The sequence below is a fragment of the Gavia stellata genome, chromosome 14 (assembly GCF_030936135.1).
Source record: "Gavia stellata isolate bGavSte3 chromosome 14, bGavSte3.hap2, whole genome shotgun sequence".
Lineage (NCBI taxonomy): Eukaryota > Metazoa > Chordata > Aves > Gaviiformes > Gaviidae > Gavia > Gavia stellata.
This window is the reverse complement of record NC_082607.1, coordinates 1,794,995-1,811,685: the sequence shown is the minus strand read 5'-3', so window position 1 is coordinate 1,811,685 and position 16,691 is coordinate 1,794,995. Positions and strand designations below refer to the sequence as shown.

At 65.4% G+C, this 16,691-nt stretch overlaps 1 protein-coding gene across 1 annotated transcript; it reads left to right on the top strand.

Annotated features, from left to right (window-relative positions):
* The first annotated feature begins 415 nt into the window (after positions 1 to 415).
* On the top strand, positions 416 to 11,440 carry LOC132318141 (phosphatidylinositol 3,4,5-trisphosphate 5-phosphatase 2-like). The gene is made up of 26 exons (XM_059824367.1): positions 416 to 579; positions 1,870 to 1,933; positions 2,780 to 2,918; positions 3,004 to 3,154; positions 3,280 to 3,420; positions 3,572 to 3,659; positions 4,010 to 4,096; positions 4,381 to 4,488; positions 4,579 to 4,693; positions 4,886 to 4,992; positions 5,214 to 5,316; positions 5,755 to 5,951; positions 6,286 to 6,403; positions 6,515 to 6,611; positions 6,794 to 6,932; positions 7,045 to 7,144; positions 7,536 to 7,624; positions 7,864 to 7,945; positions 8,048 to 8,137; positions 8,240 to 8,356; positions 8,458 to 8,546; positions 8,753 to 8,840; positions 9,049 to 9,204; positions 9,383 to 9,455; positions 9,542 to 10,061; positions 10,348 to 11,440. The coding sequence occupies exons 1-26, from the start codon at positions 443 to 445 to the stop codon at positions 10,570 to 10,572; spliced, it is 3,420 nt and encodes a 1,139-aa protein (XP_059680350.1). The 5' UTR covers positions 416 to 442; the 3' UTR covers positions 10,573 to 11,440.
* Positions 11,441 to 16,691: the final 5,251 nt, after the last annotated feature.

Here is a 16,691-nt window from a genome sequence, read left to right as displayed (position 1 = left end):
GGGGCAGGATGGTGGTCCTGGGGCAGGATGGTGGCCCCGGGGCTGGGGCGGCAGCATGGGGTGATCCCTCCGTGGGAAAGATCCATTTGCTGATCCGCCCCTCTCTGCCCCCGTGCACCCCACAGGTTGGAGCCTCCCATGATGAAGAGCGTCCGGACCCCCAGCCTCCACCAACTGCCCCCCCGGTCCTGTTCCGGCCACGCTGCCTGGCCGCGGGGCACCCCGTCCCCATGAGCATCACCTCGGTGCCTGCCCGTCACGCGCTGGGACCTCCAGCCAGCAACTCGCTCGGGTACCGGGGGACTGGTCCATCCACAGCACCCCTGCCTTCGCCTTCCCCAGCCGACCCCGTGGGCCAGCCGACGGCCAGCAGCCGCTGCTGAGCCTGGATGCGGGGCCGGGACAGGGACACAGCGCAGCCAGTATCCCACCGCTTCGGAGGATGGCAGCAGCAAGCTGGTACCACCGGGACATCAGCCGGGTGGTGGCGGAGGAGCTGCTGGCCAAGGCCGGGCGGGACGGCTGCTTCCTGGTGCGGGACAGCGAGTCGGTCTCAGGGGCGTACGCCCTGTGCCTCCTGTGAGTCACCTGCCTGGCTTCTGCTCGTGGCTTCTCTCTCTTGTCCCTTGCCGGGGTCCATCTGTCCCTCTCCCCTCTCCGGGCTCTGGGCTCCAGGCACAGCAATCCCAGCACTGCCCCTTGGGCTGGTATTGCCCAAACCGTGTGGAAAAGCCTTCTGCAGGGATGCCGGCGGGGCGTGCAGGGTGCCAGCTCTCTGACACGGGGGGTTTCGGGTGAGCCCCAAGTTGGACCAGGGGAAAACCCCATGTCCTTGGGAGCAGGCAGAAGCCTGGGCCAGCAGCCCTGCCCAGGACCGGGGTTGCTGAAGGGAGAACCCAAAATCCAGGGCACGCCAAGCCCTTTTGGGCTGCCCGCCATCCCGGCCCCGTGCGCGGCTGACTCGCATCTCCCTCCCCTGCGAAAACAAACATCCCTTCTCCCTCCAACCCCCAACGCGGCCGCATCCGGACTGCGACGTCCGCTGTTAACATCTCAGATGCCGGGACTTCGGGGCTGCATCCCCCGCCGCCCACAGGGCCCCCAGCCGTCTCCACGCCTGGGACTGGGCTTCCAGCCCCTGAGAGTACTGCTGCTGAGGCTGCTTGCACCCTTCCTTGCTGCCTGCACCCCTTCCTGCTGCCTGCACCCTTTCTGCAGCCGAGCGACACGTCTGCAGCGGGGAGCGCGCGAGGCGGCGCCGCGGTGGGTTTGGCAGGATGCCACCCCCTTTCCTACGGCTGCCCTGGCCCCGCGCGCAGGACAAATTGCAAACACATGGTGCCGAGGGGCATGGGGGGCGCGGGGCACAACAGGGGTTCAGCTGGCAGCCACCATGGCTCCACCAGCATCCCGGCACCGAGTCGGAGGTCAGGCCAATGCCAGACGGGACGGTGGCACGGGCAGGGATGCTGCGGTGGCCTTGGTGCAAGTACGACCACACTGTCGCAGTCACGGGGAGCAGAGCGCTGGGCTCCGGCTGGCCAAAACCCCTCGCTGCCACACGGAGCCACGGGGCCCTAGGTGCCCCAGAGAGTGAGACAGAGACGTGGCTGAGCCCTCGGCGTGCCGTGGCCGTGCCTGCTGCAGGCAGGGTGCTGTACGGAGGTGGGGGGACACTGCGCATCCTCCCCTGCAAACGAGTACAGACACAGAACTGAGGGTGATGCTTTTATTTCCAGAAATGAGAGCTCAGTTCCTCTCTCCGCAGAGGGGACGGGGCGTTTGCATCAGGGCTGGGTGCCAGGCACCCCCCAGCACTTTCACGTGCGTGGGGGGCGCGATGGGGGACCTTTGTCTGCTCTCTCCCAGGTTCCAGCGGCACGTCCACACCTACCGCATCCTCCCCGATGACGAGGGGCTGCTCTCCGTCCAGGTGGGTGCAGCAGCGGGTGCCCAGAGGCTGGGTGCTGCTGGGGTGCACTCCCTGCCCTGCCTAATGCCGCCGGGCGCCGTGCTGCGGGGGCCACCGGCTGTGATCTGGGGCGCGAGCAGGATGCAGGTGCGGAGGGGCCCATGGGCTCGCCTCCCCCGCCGGCCCCCGCACAGCACCCGGAGAGCTGGCGTCTGCCTGCCCTCCCCGGCACGCTGGCACTGCGAGCGAGCAGTGCGGTTTGCTTTTTGCACGAGCTGCCTGCAGCGCCCTGCACAGCAGGATGTGAGCGCTTTGCAGCCACCCCTTCGGCACGGTGCCGCCTGGGAAAGCGGCCTCCCCACCGGCCCCACGGCTGCCACCAGCCCACCTGGGGCAGCGCGGCAAAATGCTTGTCCCCTTCCTTCCGCCAACCCCTGCCCCAGCCTGGCCACACAGGCCCGATCCCCGTGATGTCTGTCCCCACCGTGTCCCCCTGGCCGCCAGCTTAGCCTCGCTTCCCCTCTTTGGTGTCACTTCACGGTTTCTCCTGGTACCCGGCTCTCTGCAGCCGCCCTTTCTAGCCCCCTAAAAAGAGCATCCCGTGAGTCCCTAGGGAGCATCCCCGTCTGCTGCCGGAGGCAGATGTCTACACACACCTCTCCTTGCTCTGCTGCCCTGCAAGGGGCCGGGGTGAGCTCCCCATGGGGCTGGCATCCAGCTGGCACTTACAGCTCGCCACGGGCACATTTTGGGGGACAGACCCGCTCAACATGGCAGGCTGGTCTGCAGCCTGGTGGGGGGGCTGTGCTGGCACACGGAGCAGGCGGAGGGGGGACATGATGGTGCTCCCCCTCTCTGCCTCCCCAGACCATCCAGGGCATCCAGGCCAAGTGCTTCCGCACGCTCCCTGAACTGATCGGCGCCTACCAGCAGCCCAACAATGGGCTGGTGACGCCCCTGCTCTACCCCGTGCACCGGGCGAGGCAGACAGCCGACGAGGACTCGGGTGAGCTGGGGAGGGGGCGGTGGGGGCCACGCTAGGCTGCGAGCAGGGAGGGGGTCCTGCTGAGCTGGCTGTCCTCTGCCCGCAGACGGGGAGGATGGCCGAGGCGGTGGGCACGTGGTGAACACAGTCCCAGCCGGGGGAGCCGGGGCGGGCGCGTGGCTCAGTGCTCCCATCACCAGCCGGACCCACATCTCGCAGCAGCTGCACCAGAGGCTGCAGGAGCAGGTCCACAGCAGGTAAGGTGCCCCTGCCCAGCCCAGGCTGATGGAAGCGATGGGGTGGGCATGGCCACCCCTCCCTCGCCATGGTGGCACCCCTTGTTGGGGGGAATCTTTCCAAAGATGCCCACCCACCCTTGCAGCCCAGCCAGCGACTTCATGGGCTTCATGGCCGAGTACCTGAACCATCACCTGCAGCTGGACCTAGAGGCGCTGCGCCACGGGCACCCGCAGCTGCGCCATCTCAGCACCGCGCTCGTCACCGCCTGCCGGGCACTGCACAGGCGAGTGGCCCTGGAGCTGGGGGGCGGAGGGGGGACACCCCCCAGGGCCACCCAACTCGTCCCCATCCCCTTCATCGTGGCTGAGCATCTCCACTGAGGCTCAGGAGATTCCTGTGCCAGCTCTCATCTGCTCCTCTCCTCTCCTCTGCAGTGAGATCGACTTCACGCTGGCGGGTCTGGAGACACTGGCCAGGGTGTTTGACCCCCCTGCGTCCCCTCCCAGCCTGGCCAGGGAGCAGGTGAGCCCCCCCTGGGCCACTGCAGCCCCCAGCCACCCGCAGGTGCCTCGTCGTGCATGGCTGGGTGCAGCTGGTCTGCAGGGGAGGCGGTCAGGGCGGTTTCGGTGCCTGTCGGCACCCAGAAGTGCTGCACACCCCCTGGTGCTGCCGCTGGTCCTTGGGTGCTGTGTGTGCTGGGGTCCCTGAAGCTGGGACAAGCAGGGACTCATTTTTGTGCCCACTCCAGGATGCGTCCGGCAGGAAGCTGTTTCCTCTGTCCCCCGTCTCGGGGTGCAGCCCAGACCGGCAGGGAGGAATCCACTGGTCTAGTGCCACCACGCTGCTCCAAAAATATCCATCCTTCCCCTCAGGGTCTCCTGACCAGCGATCCAGACCTTGAGCTGCTCCTCAACAAGATATCTACTGTCAACCATCTTCTCTCTTCGCTGGAGAAGAAGGTGCCTGCCCCCCCCCGTGATGCCAGGCTGGGGAAGCCCGGCTGGGTGCAGGGGGAGCGTGGCCACTGCTAACCATAGTCACTGCCCGGCTCTGCCAGCACCCCGGATCGAGGAACCTCGCTCTGCCCCAGCAAACCCCTCACCTAAATTAAACCCTCCAGCAAAGCAAGCTGCCGGGGGTGGCACAGCCCCGAGACGCCCCTTGGGCAGGACGGGCTGGCGCAGGGTGCCTAGGGCTCCCAGTTAGCCCAGTGTCCCCAGAGCAGTGTCCATCTCTCTGGCAGGTGCTGAAGTCGCTGCAGGAGACGGTGTCGAGGCACAACCTGGCACTGCCCAGCGTGGCGGCGGCCCCCCCGCCAGCTGCGAAGCCCCTGGCCGTGCAGAGCTTCGAGGTGAGGGTGGGGGGCGTGGCGGGGCCCCGGCATCGCGGCTCGGGCAGGGCAGGCACAGGGCCCACCCAGGAACCGCGTCCCCGTCTGCAGGTGAAGGTGGGCAAGTCGCAGCGGGCAGCCCTGACGGTGGACGTGGAGTCGGGCACGGTGGCCATCACCAAGAAGGGCAGCGGGTCCCCAGATGAGACCATCCCGCAGGACAGAAGTAAGGGGCTGCTGACCCCCCGCTGGCTGCCGAAGGGCTGCTGCGCAGCCGTGGGATTCCCTGGCACAGGCCTGATGCCAGGGTGATGGGCTGCAGACCCGGTTGCACCCTGAGGCCCCCTCCCACCCCGCCTGCCTGCCCCCACGGCAGGAGGGGGATGCCACCATTGCCCCCCTCACGCCTTGCGTTCAGTCCTGCAGCTGATCAAATACCAGAGCGTGCAGAGCAAGGTGAGGCTGGTGTACGACCGGGAGTCGCAGAAGCGTCTGAGCAGAGACTTCATCTTCCCCAGCGCGCGGGTAAGTGGCACCGGCTGCGCTTGCTGCGTATCCCGAAGGAATACAGGGCTGTTATGTAGCGATGCAGCAAATGGGTGGTCTCAGGGTTGAGACCACTTCTGCAAGCCAGCTTCTGCTCCTGGGGGTGATGTCCCCCCAGCCCGGCCCCCACCCTCACCTTCTGGGGTGCTGAAGCTCCCGGCTGCCCTTCGGCACCCTAAGGCACCCATACCATCTTGCAGAAGCGAGAGGCCTTTTGCCAGCTGCTGCAGCTGATGAAGATCCAGCACTCCAACCTGGACGAGCCTGACCTTATCTCGGTGTACATCGGGACATGGAACATGGGTAAGGGGTCGGGGTAAGATCGCATTGTCCTGGGAGGCCGTCACGGCTCGTCATGAGCCCAGGTGGGTTTTGGGAGGTGAGGGCTGCAGGGAGCTGCCCCAGGGAACCTGAGGTCTGAGCTGGTCCTTCCTGGGAGCAGGAGGCTGGAGAAGACCCCGACCTGGCCACTTTCGGGTTTGTCTGTCCCGTCGTGATCCGCTTGCCCAGTGGCTGTCGGGGAAACAGAGGAGCTGGGGTACTGGGAGGGTTTCAGGTGGTAGATTTAAATCCCAGCACCTGTCTGGGATTCACATGGATGGACCAAGGGACTGGCAGGATGCTTCCCATCCCTGGGGACTCCTGGAGATGCATAGGGTCTGGTTTTGGAGAGGTGATTGAGGAGCCTGGAATCAGCCCCGTGCTGTCCCCTCCCGGTGACCCGCTGTCCCCTGCCCGCAGGCAGCACGCCGCCACCCCGCTCCCTCGCCTCCTGGCTGACCTCGAGGGGCTTGGGGCGCACGCAGGATGAGACCACCGCCTGCATCCCCCACGACATCTATGTTATTGGCACCCAGGAGAATTCCCTGGGTGACCGCGAGTGGGTCGAGTTCCTCCGCGCATCTCTGAAGACCCTGATGGCCATCGACTACCGCGTGGTAACGTTGGGGCGCAGCCTGGACCCCTCCAGATGTGCCTGGCGGGGACACCCAGTTCTGGGCAGGCTAAAGCCATCCCCCAGCAGTCTCGAGGAGCTGGTTACCAGCAGCAGTCGCCCCAGGGCTCTTACCCCCAAACCCAGGGTCCTCTCCCACCCCAAATGCAGCCCAGGGAACCTCCTATGCCGAGTGGACCCCATGCAGGGAGGGCCCTCCCCAGGAGCCACTTTTCAGGGATGGGTTGGCTCACCATGCTGCTTCTCCATCCCCACCGTGCTCGGCTGTGGGGAGATGTGGGGGGGAGCAGGCAGGCTCACCCTCCGCCACCCCACAGGTCGCCCTGCAATGCCTCTGGAGCATCAAGATCGTGGTGCTGGTGAAGCCGGAGCACGAGCGGCGCATCAGCCACGTCCACACCTCCAGTGTGAAAACCGGGATTGCCAACACACTGGGTAGGGATGGGGCTGGGGCGGGCGGGATGCCCCAGAGTGAGGGGCCAGCCTGGGGACCATCCCAGAACCTCTGGGCCCCCCCAGAGCTCAGTGCCTGGCACATCGCTGCAGGCAACAAGGGAGCCGTGGGCGTCTCCTTCCTCTTCAACGGGACCTCCTTCGGCTTCGTCAACTGCCACCTGGCCTCCGGCAGTGAGAAGACCCACAGGTGACGGAGGGGCTCGGGGGGATGGGGCTGCCCTGGGGCAGGTGGGTGTCTCTGGGGGCTGGAGGAGCCCCGGCGGGACTGTGGGGTTGTCCCTGTCCACCTCCTGTCCCCACCTGGCAGGGGCAGGATGAGGATGAGGTATCCCCGGGAAGGTTCACACCGTGCTGCCATCCCCACCGCAGGCGTAACCAGAACTACAGTGACATCCTGCGCTCCCTGGTCCTGGGCGACAAGCGGCTCGGCGCCTTCGACCTCACCCTGCGCTTCACCCACCTCTTCTGGTTCGGGGACCTCAACTACCGTCTGGACATGGACGTGCAGGTGGGACCCCGCAGGCACTGGGACTGGGGACGGCGGCATGCTGGCGGGGGTGCCGGTGCAGCCGCAGGTGTGAGGGGAGCCGGGGCTCACCGCGCCTTCCTCCCCGGCGCAGGACATCCTGGCCCACATAACCAAGAAGGAGTTTGAAGCCCTCCTGGCTGTTGACCAGCTCAACCTGGAGCGGGAGAAGAACAAGGTGTTCCTGCGATTCAGTGAGTGTGGGGGCAGAGGGAATGGTTCCCCCGCCAAGGGGGGAAGCTGCGGGGGATGCTTGCGCCTGCACTGGTCCCTGCAGCCCTCTCCCTGTGTCACCTCCGGCACGGCATGCAGTGGTGTCCTGTCCCGGCACAGCCCCGCACAAGGTGCCGAAAGCCCGGGGCACATTGACGTGCACCATGCAGCCTCCCTGGGGCATGTCCCTGGGCTCTGTGTTCTGAGAGCGTGCAAGCACAGGAACAGTCAGGGTTGGCCAGGGGGGCCAGCCATCGGTGAGAGCCCCAGATGGGGACCGTGACACCCCATGGGGCCTCTCCCTGGCCGGTTGCGGCTGTGGGGACAGGCAGGGACGCTGACTCCATGCCACCTCCCTGTCTTGGTTCCCAGGTGAGGGTGACATCTCCTTCCCGCCCACATACCGGTACGAGCGGGGCTCCCGGGACAGCTACATGTGGCAGAAGTTCAAGCCCACAGGGGTGAGTTCCCAGAGCCTCCTGCCGAGCTGCAGGACATCACCGGGGGACAGGGATGGCAGGCTCAGACGGTGCCAGCTGCGGGGGCTGCCTGGTGGTGTGCAGCCCCCATGCCTCCGCCAGCGCGTTCCCTCCCCAAGGGGGTCTGGGTGGGAGGGAGCTCGCCTTCCCCGGTACTTTTCCAGGCTGGGGGGAGCCAGACATGAGGGGGCACTGAAGCCATCTGCGTTCCCCATTTTTAGATGAGGATCAATGTCCCCTCATGGTGCGATCGCATCCTGTGGAAGTCGCACCCGGAGACCCACGTGGTCTGTAACTCCTATGGTGAGTGAGCTCCCAGGGCTGGGGGGAGCCCGGGGTGGCCAGCGCCGCCCAGGACCCCAGGGCTTGGGGACCGTCACCCAGCTGCCCCCTCCCACCATCCAGGCTGCACTGACGACATCGTGACCAGTGAGCACTCACCCGTCTTCGCCACCTTCGAGGTGGGAGTGACGTCGCAGTTTGTGCCCAAGAAGGGTAAGGGGTTGGGGTCCGTCACCCCCCTGTGCCCAGTTTGGGGTGAGCCCTGGCCGGGGGTGCTCAGCCGGCACACGCTGACCTGCCGGTACCTGCCTGCAGCTCCTGGATCCGGCCCCGAGCCCCTGGCCTGCATCGAGTGGGAGAGCATCGAGGTGATCGTGAAGACCGCCAGCCGCAGCAAGTGCTACATCGAGTTTCACTCCTACTGCCTGGAGGGTGAGGTGGCCCCGCGGGGCCGGGGGGCCGGGGTGCTGGAGGTGCGCCGCAGGGGCGAGCCGGCCCTGGCTGGAGCTATGCCCCCCGCTGTCCCCTGGCAGAGGCTCAGCGGAGCGGGGAGAACACATCTCAGAACTGCGACATTCCTGGCTTCCTCAAGTTGGGCTGGTCTGCAAAGCATCTGCCTGTGGTAGGCACCAGGGGGTGGGGGGCAGACTCTGGCCCCCCAGGCCTCGAGCATCCTCCTCCCTCCTCTTCCCCATCCCTCCCGCTGGCTCCATAGACTGAGCCCCAAGAGGTGCCGGGGGCTGTCACCGTCCCCTGCCAGGACCGAGCCACCCCTGTGCCACCCTCCCCTGCGGCAGCACCCCCGAGCACCCCTCTCTCCACGTGCAGCTGAACCCCATCCTGCCAGACCTGGAGTACTTGGGGGACCAGCACCTGCTCCTCAGCATCAAGGGTGTGGAGAGCTGCGAGTCCTACGGTGCGTGAGGGACGGTGGCGTGGGGGCCACCGTGCATAGCCCCGCAGGGCTCAGGTCACAGCCTGCTGGCTGTAAGGTTTTGCAGCTGGAGCTTGGCAGAAGGGACCCTGGCACCCACCCCGCTCCGGGGTGCTGCTGCATACGGGGGGGCTTGCCTGCCCCCTGAGCTGCCTGGGGGGACTAATGCAGGATGGCGCTTTGCCTGCAGGCGAGTGCTGCATCGCAATGAGGTCAATGATCGGCAGCATGGCCCAGCAGTTCGAGACCTTCCTCTTCCACCGTGGCGAGGAGACAGGCTCCATACGTGGCTGGATGAAGGTCCGGGTCCCCAAGGACAGGCGCAGCACCCGCGAGAGGCTCTATGGTAAAGGCGGCCGCACACCAGCCCCCTCCCATCGCCCTGGGCATGGGGGGACAGGGCCATGCTCGGGCACGGCATGGCCGAGAGCTGCCCGTGCCCGTGCTGCCCTCCTGGACCCCGTCCATGGGCAGGGGCCATGCGATGCCCCGTGGGGAGAGGCCAGACTTTGGTGCCTTTGCAGAGTGGATCAGCTTCGAGGAGGAGGATGCTGAGCCGGCGGCAGACTCCCCGACGTGCCCCAAGCCGCCCCTGCAGTGCCTCAGGTACCCAGCTGGGCTCTGCCCTGCCACAAGCCCCGGCCATGGGGTGATGCTGAGCCCTCTCCCGCCGTGCTTTGCAGGAGCCGGCCCCGCAGCCTCCCAGAGCCAGCCGCCGGCTACACCAACCCAGCCTACTTCATCTTTGAGGGGGTCCCCAACGTGTGGGTGCCAGCCCCTGGCGCCGGCGAAGCCCACCACAAGCAGGCGGAGAGCCCGGCCAGGGGCCAGCGGCGCCGGAGCCCCCTTGGGGCACGGGCCCCCTCACCCTCAGAGGAGGAGTGGTGCGGCAGCCAGCCCCGCTGCCTGCTGGGGGGCCCGTCCTGTGGGCGCCCGCTCAGTCCCCCTGGTGCGGGCTGGCAGAAGAGACCCAAATCGGCCATCCTGACAATGGACACACCGGGGCTGGGCGACTGCTCGCTGACGGCGCTGCACATGGCCACCTGCCTGAGCCAGCTGGACTGGGCGTCCCCCGAGCCGGGAGGGGACAGCCGGAAGACCCTGCTGCACCACATCCACAGCGCCCTGGAGCCACCCCCGCGGCCCTGCCGGGAGGTGCCGAGGTGCGCACCGGATGCCTGCCAGCACGGCCGCCCCGGAGAGGTATTGCTGTGGTTCCCCTGGGTCTCTGGAGCTCAGCCGGGGGGCTTGGGGAGCTCAGGGAGGGGACAGGACCTACTTTTGGCCATGGGGCCACTAGCAGATGCGGGGTCCCATCCCCATAGCAGTGTTCTGCCTGGTGGAGCCACCACGGCGTAGGCAGTGGGATGCGGTGGAAGGTGGAGGAGCAGCAATGTGCCCGGTTCATGTGGGGTGAGGACACGAAGGTGGGGACTTTGTGGTCCTGGTGTGACGCTGCTGGCGTGTGTCCTTGTTCTTCTTTCCCCAGTGGCCCTGCGACAGGGGCGAGCGGTCCCATGGTGTTGGCGGGTGCCTGGGCCACCTCAGCTTGCAGCAGGATGTGGAAGGGCTGCAGGAGCACAGCTGGGACCACCTGGAGATCTTCAGGTACCCCCAGGCCCTGGAGCTTGGGAAGGGGGGCACTGTGCAGGCCAGCTCCTGTGGCCCTGGGGTCCCTGGCAGAGCCCCGTGCCCTAGGTGGGAGGAGAGGTGAGCCTTGGGGTGGGGATGCAGCAGGGCAGAGGCAGGAGGATATCAAGTCCCCACATGTCCGTGGATGCCCCGGGGCCATGCGGGCTCCCCCGTCCATCTCTGTGCCTCTCCCAGCACTTGCTCCCCCTCGCCCGGTGTGCAGAGACGTCACGGAGCGGGACCTGCTGGAGGCCGGGCGGCTCAACCCGACCCATCCCCGGCTTGTCCACGGCAAGCTCAGCGAGGGCACTGTGGTGAGCCTGCCGCGGAGACCTGACCTCGGACCCAGCACCTAGAGCACCTATCGCTGCCCCAGCACCCATGTGTGCTCTCCTTCGTGGAGCTCCCGGGGTGGCAGAGAGCTGCCGAGGAGGACCGGGCAGGCAGGCACCCAGGGCTGGACCTATCAGCCATGCTCCCAACTTGTCTGGCCTCACCAGCAAGCGACTGGTATTTCTCAGCTGGAAAGACTCAGGAAGCTCCTGTGGCTGTTGGGATGGACACTTTCCGGGTCTCGCCGCCTGTCTCCAAGCTCCCTCCCCAAAGCGATGGAAGGACTATGCTGAGCCCCACCAGCAAGGAGGGACGGGGGACAGGGGAGATGTTGAGGCCACTTGGGAAGTGGGGACTACTGGGTGCTTGGGACCTCGAGGCTCAGCCTCTCCAGGCAGCCGATGTGCAGCCTGCAAGGGCACACCGGCATCTGTGGCCAGCCCAGCCCCGCACACCCTCGTGCCTTCGGCCTCCGTAGCTGCTCCCTCCTCCCCGGGCTCAGCCCTGGTCAGATGGCGTTCCCGGAGGACTTCTCCTACAGCAGCCGCTCCTGAGGCTGCGGCGCCGTTTCCTAACGAGATGCCCCTTGCTATCCCCATCCAGAATAAAGTCTCAGGGACACAGGGGTGCGTGTGTTCAACGCCTGGTTCCATGCACGGGCAAGGAGCGCGCGTGCCAAGCCGTGGTGAGAGCACCAGCTCCCAGCGCCCCGGCTGTCCAGGAGCATTGTCCCCTGCCTCCCAGTGTTTAATCGGGGACCCTGCAAACTCCAGCCCTCGAGGCTGCCCTTGCCTGGTGTCCCATGGGGCTCCCACACAGAGCTGGGCTGGCTCCGCTCCCAGCGGGTGCTTGCGATGGCACAGTTCTCCTCCGAACGTGCCGGCTCTGCCCGTTCAGCCCAGCACACTGGGGGTCCCCGGCGCTCTCCCTCTGGCTGAGCATCCCCAGGCTGTCCCTTGCACCTCTGCTCCCCCATGCCGGCCCGCTCCCGGCCGCGGTCCCCCGCATCTCGGGGTGCACCCATTTGCCCCCAGCATGCCCCGTTCGTCACCACGCTGACATATTTGCAAAGCACCGACCCTTTGCCCACCTGCACGCTCGCAAAGGAGTTAAATCCCCCAGACTGGGAACAGCTCTGCAGGCAGCGGGGGCACACACTACCCCCAAACCACAGGGACACTCCAACCCGGCAGGGCCCCGGCTGCTGCGACACCTGAGGTGGCCCTGGTTTTGGGGACACTATGCCCAGGCTGGCCTCAAGGTGGCAGTGGCCACCTTTGTCCCCAGGATTGCACCACAGGGCTGGGGTGCCAGCAGGGCAGCACCCCGGGGTGCGGGCACTGTCGGGACCTGCGTGGCCCCAGTGGGGCAGGGAGGCTGCCCTGGGGTGGGCGAGGGGCTGTGATCCCCATGGGCAGGGAGCTGCGGTCCCCACGGACAAGGGGCTAAGGCCCCCATAGTTGAGGAACCATGGCCCCCATGAGTGAGGGGCCATGGTCCCCATGAGTGAGGGGCCATGGTCCCCATGGCCAAGGGTCCTCGGCCCCCATGGCAAAAGGGCTGCGACCCCATGGGTGAGGCCCACACGTCCCACATCTGGGGGGCTGCTGCAGGGGCTGCAGATGGCCCAAAGCCTGTGAGGGCAGTGGACAATGGACAGGATGGGAGCACAGTGGGGCTGAGCCCCGCGGGCAGCCCCTGGGACGGGCAGGGATGTGGGCAGGGACGAGAGCAGGGGTGCTGCGGGCCCCCGCCTCCGCCCGCCTCCAGCCCTGCCTCTCCCGGGCACTTTGCTCCCAGCGGTGGGAGAGCAGGAGCGGGCGCACTCGGCACGGCAGGGCACGGCGAAGGGCAGCCCGCAGCCCTTCCAGCATGGCTCCCAGCCCCGCGGGGGACAGGCGCTCCCCGGGGGTGCCCCACTCCTGAGAGCTGCCCCAGCCCAGGACCACAGGTGAGCCCGGGCAGCATATGCTTGGTGGGGAGCAGCAGCCAGGATGGCCCCGCCATGGCCGTGCCATGGCCATGCAAACCCAGCCGGGCTCTGGGGGGCCCTGTGGGGAGCAGCATTGGCCCCTCAAGGGGTGGAGGTGGGATCCCCAGGGCTGGATGGGTGTGGGGTGAGGGTCAGCCAGTTCTCCCCAGACCTCTACCATCCCCAAATTCCTCTGTGCATCCTCCTCCCTAACACGCCACTGCCTTCCTCCATCAGCGATGGTCTTCACCCTTCCCAGTGTGGCCACCTCTCCTTCATCTTCCTATCCATCCCCCAAATCGCTGTCTCCTCGCAGGGTGAAGCTGCCCTCAGGCTGCTGCGGCTTAGCCTGACACTGTGGGCTCCTGCCCTTCCCCAGCGAGGTGAAGGGACAGGGACAGCCCACCCAAAGGTGAGAGGAAACCCTCACCTCCCACCCTGCTGAGAAAGGGGGTCACCTCGGAGCAGGGGACGTGGTGGGCAGTGAGGGAAACACCCGACCCCGCTGGCGTCCCCGGGGAGGAGGCACCAGCACCCGGGCAGTGCAGACAGATCGTGCTTTGGCTGCTCTTGCAGTCGAAGGGAAGGATCGAAAAGAAATTAGGTCACGCTCCCCTTGTGCCGGGGCTTTGGCTGTGTGAACCATGTGACGATTAGGGACAAGGGTCCTTCTGCAGGATGTTTTGCATAATTTCCCCTTGTTTTGCAATTTCCGAGAGCTTAGGCGAGAAGAAAAGCCCTGTTTTTCCCGTGCTCCAGCAGCAGCCGGTCCCAGGGTCACCCAGCCCCGCGTCCCTCGGTGGCCGCTTGCTCCCCTCCAAAATCCGCTCTCGCGACCCCTCTCCGAAGCCCCTGCTTGCTACACCACGATCCCTGACTCCCGTCCCGTCCTGCCAGCGGGCAGGACTTTGGTTCCGGGGCACAATCTGCCTTCGGTGCTGCCCCACTCTTTCATTTCATTGGTGCCTTTCCAACGCCTCCATAAATCCCCAGGGCAGGAAGCCGTGGCCAGCTGCTGGGGCACCCCCGGCTGGGGGCACCCTGAGCTGGGGGTGGCCGCCGGCTCCCTCCGGGGCCGGTGCTGCCCATGGGACTGAAAGGACGGATTCAGACTGGGCACGGCCACGGGGCCAGGAGCCAGGGTAGACCTCCTGTTCCTGCGGCAAAGGGCCAAGGGCAGCACTTGCCCCCCCGACGCATGGCCTCGTGGCCGGCCCCTGCCCCTTTCCGCCAGCAGTCATCCATGCGGATGTTTTTCAGGACCCCTCGCTGCTTCCCGGGGCACATGCGTCGGCCAGCCCGCAGGCACTGTCCCAGGGGGACGTGCTTGCCACGGGCAAGGGGTTTCCCAGCATCCTAGCCCTCATGCATCCACAAAACGGGCAGGGCAGGAGCAGGCGTCACCTCCCCAGCTCCATGGCCTTTCCCTGCAGCACCTTCCCTCTCCTGCTCCGGCAGCGAGCCCAAACGTTTGGCTCAGACCTCACCGCGGCTGCAGTTGGTGCCTCCTTGAAAAGCCCACACTGGAGAGGCCGTGGCCAGGGAGAGCGTGGCTGGGGACATCAGGAAGCAGTAGGAATGGGCTTGGTGGTGACGTGTCCTCAGGTTGGACTGATGTGAATCAGTAATTTAAACGACTGATTTTGATTGTGACTAAGATAAGGAAGCAGGAAACGTTGAGATAAAGCTTGCCAAATATTGTCTTCTTTTGCATTTTTATTTTTCGGTGGTTATCCCTAAAGGAAGCTCGCTTAGGAGCGGTCAAATCACGCTGCTGAGCACTGACCGTGCTTGGGCTTTATCAGCTGCCAGAAGCCATGTACCTGCGCTCTCCTCCAAGCAGTCCGGCACCACACAGCTGCTCAGGTTTTTTCCTTATGCATTTCTCACACCAGATTATTATTTTTTATTTATTGTCTTCTTCGTATCTTATTTGCTTGTTGACGTATGTCATGGTTATTGGCTTTGGCCACTGAACCCTGCAGCACCCCTGGTCTGGTCAGGCTCAAGGCTTCAGGCTCACTTGCACTCAGAGGTTAGAAGAGGAAAACAAATATTCTGGTGCCTCGTGTCCTCGGCAGCGTCGCGGCTTGGGGAGATGCAGCCACTGGGCTGGGACCAGCACAGCACCCCATGGGACCACCACTGGCACTAGTGCTTGGAGGCTCAGGGCTTCTTACCAGCTGTTTTCCCCTCCTGGTTCTGGGAAAACAAAGCAAGTTCTTCTCACTGTTAATGTTTGATCAGGACCTGCCTGTTACTCTGTGAACTCATCCCTGTAATAAAGCCAGGCAGCTGCCCACACCAGCCGCAGTGGAAAGGAGGCTGCAGGGTGTTTGATGTGAGCCTGAAGCTGTGGCACAGCCCACAACTCAAACAGAGAGCGTGGAGGTGCGTGAGGTGTGGAGGGGCTGGTCCCGTGGCCACCCGCCTGCCCATCTGCCTGCTGATTCATTTATGATCATCTCTGTAAACTCAGGGATGTCTCTCCAGGCGAGGCTGTGCAGGGAGAAGATGGATCGTAGCTCAGCTGACCCCATGGATACACCCTCTGAGATATTCCGGCCAACGGCATTTGCCACGAGAAGCCATCAGGCTGAGCATCTCCCTGGTGAAGGCAAGGGGCAAACAGGAGAGGGATGATGAGGGAGCCAAGGGATGAAGCAGCCTGAGAGGACGCAGCCTTCTGCCTCGTACCACCAACAGCAGCATCCCGCTAATGTGCATAACCCTGAGCCCCGAGTCCTCCTCCGTCCTGGTGCCCATCACCTCCTGGGTGAGCTCTGGACCAACAGAGACACACCAACGCTCCCTCCGTCAGATACGGCTTTCGGCTGCACCCTTGTCTCTGCTAGCAGCACCGCAGACGCCAACTCCTGCTCCCAGGTTACTCATCTGAGCATCCGTCCTCATCCGGCAGAAGCGGCTGCTCCAAAATCACTCCGCCAGCGATCATGGAGGGCACAGAGGGGCCGAGAGGGGGGAACCTTCACAGAGCCGGTCCTTTGTTGGGTACCACAGTGGCAGCAGAAGCTCCCTCTTCCCTCTGGAGCAGTGGGCTCTGAACTTCGGACGTCCTGAGAGGCGAACGCAACCCTTTGACAGCTCGCCCTTGCGCCACAGCCCCGGGGCCCGATTTGCCAGGAGGCTGCGGATCCCAGCCTTTGATCCTAACAATGTGCGAGGGAAATCGTCCTGCCTGCCTTGTGAACTTGCGCTGTCTTGGGCTGGGACTTGGCTCTGGCGCAGCTCCTCTCCGCAGGGCTTAGATCATCCCTCTCCTACGGAGAATACCCGGCAGCTGGAGGCCCCTCGCCGTCCAGGGACGCTGTCTCCCAAAGGCTCCTTTAACAGCCCCCCGAGGATTTCTCCGGGCCATAATATTCCCCCAGACAAGCCTTTCTTCTCCTCCCGCCTTTCTTCTGTCAAGGAGCCCTCTGGGACGAGCAGCATTGTCAGGATGGTGCCAATTAGGCTGAGCCGGCTTCCAAGAGGCTGCGCTGGCACCGGCCGGGGGCTGCTGTTGCTCATAAAGGTCTCATTGTTCGGCGCGCCGTGGGGCTGCTGGCCGGCGGGGCCGGCGCGGTCCTCTGTCTCAGGCACGCTTCCCGGCTCCACGCGGCGCTGGTGTCACTGCGCGCTGCTCAAAGGGATGATTAACGGGTGTCATTGCGGGGGCTGCGAAGGGGAGGATTTGTCAAGTCCCCCTCGGCTCCCCGCAAGGCCAGAACGCGCGAGCTGAGAAAAAACAGAGAACCATCAAAGTGGCCGGAGCTCCTGGAGGGGGGGAAAATCTGGCATCTTTGGCTCCCTTCCACGCTTTGTGCCTGACAATGGTCGGGATCAACGACTAATGTGCTTTTATTAACTGCTCCCCCAGATCTGGCTTGGAGAAC

Coding starts and splice junctions, on each gene's coding strand:
- LOC132318141 (XM_059824367.1), top strand. CDS start 443: ATGGCAGCAGCAAGCTGGTACCACCGGGACATCAGCCGGGTGGTGGCG. Junction 4,993..5,213: donor TCATCTTCCCCAGCGCGCGG/GTAAGTGGCACC, acceptor ACCATCTTGCAG/AAGCGAGAGGCCTTTTGCCA. Junction 7,625..7,863: donor AGAAGTTCAAGCCCACAGGG/GTGAGTTCCCAG, acceptor CCCCATTTTTAG/ATGAGGATCAATGTCCCCTC.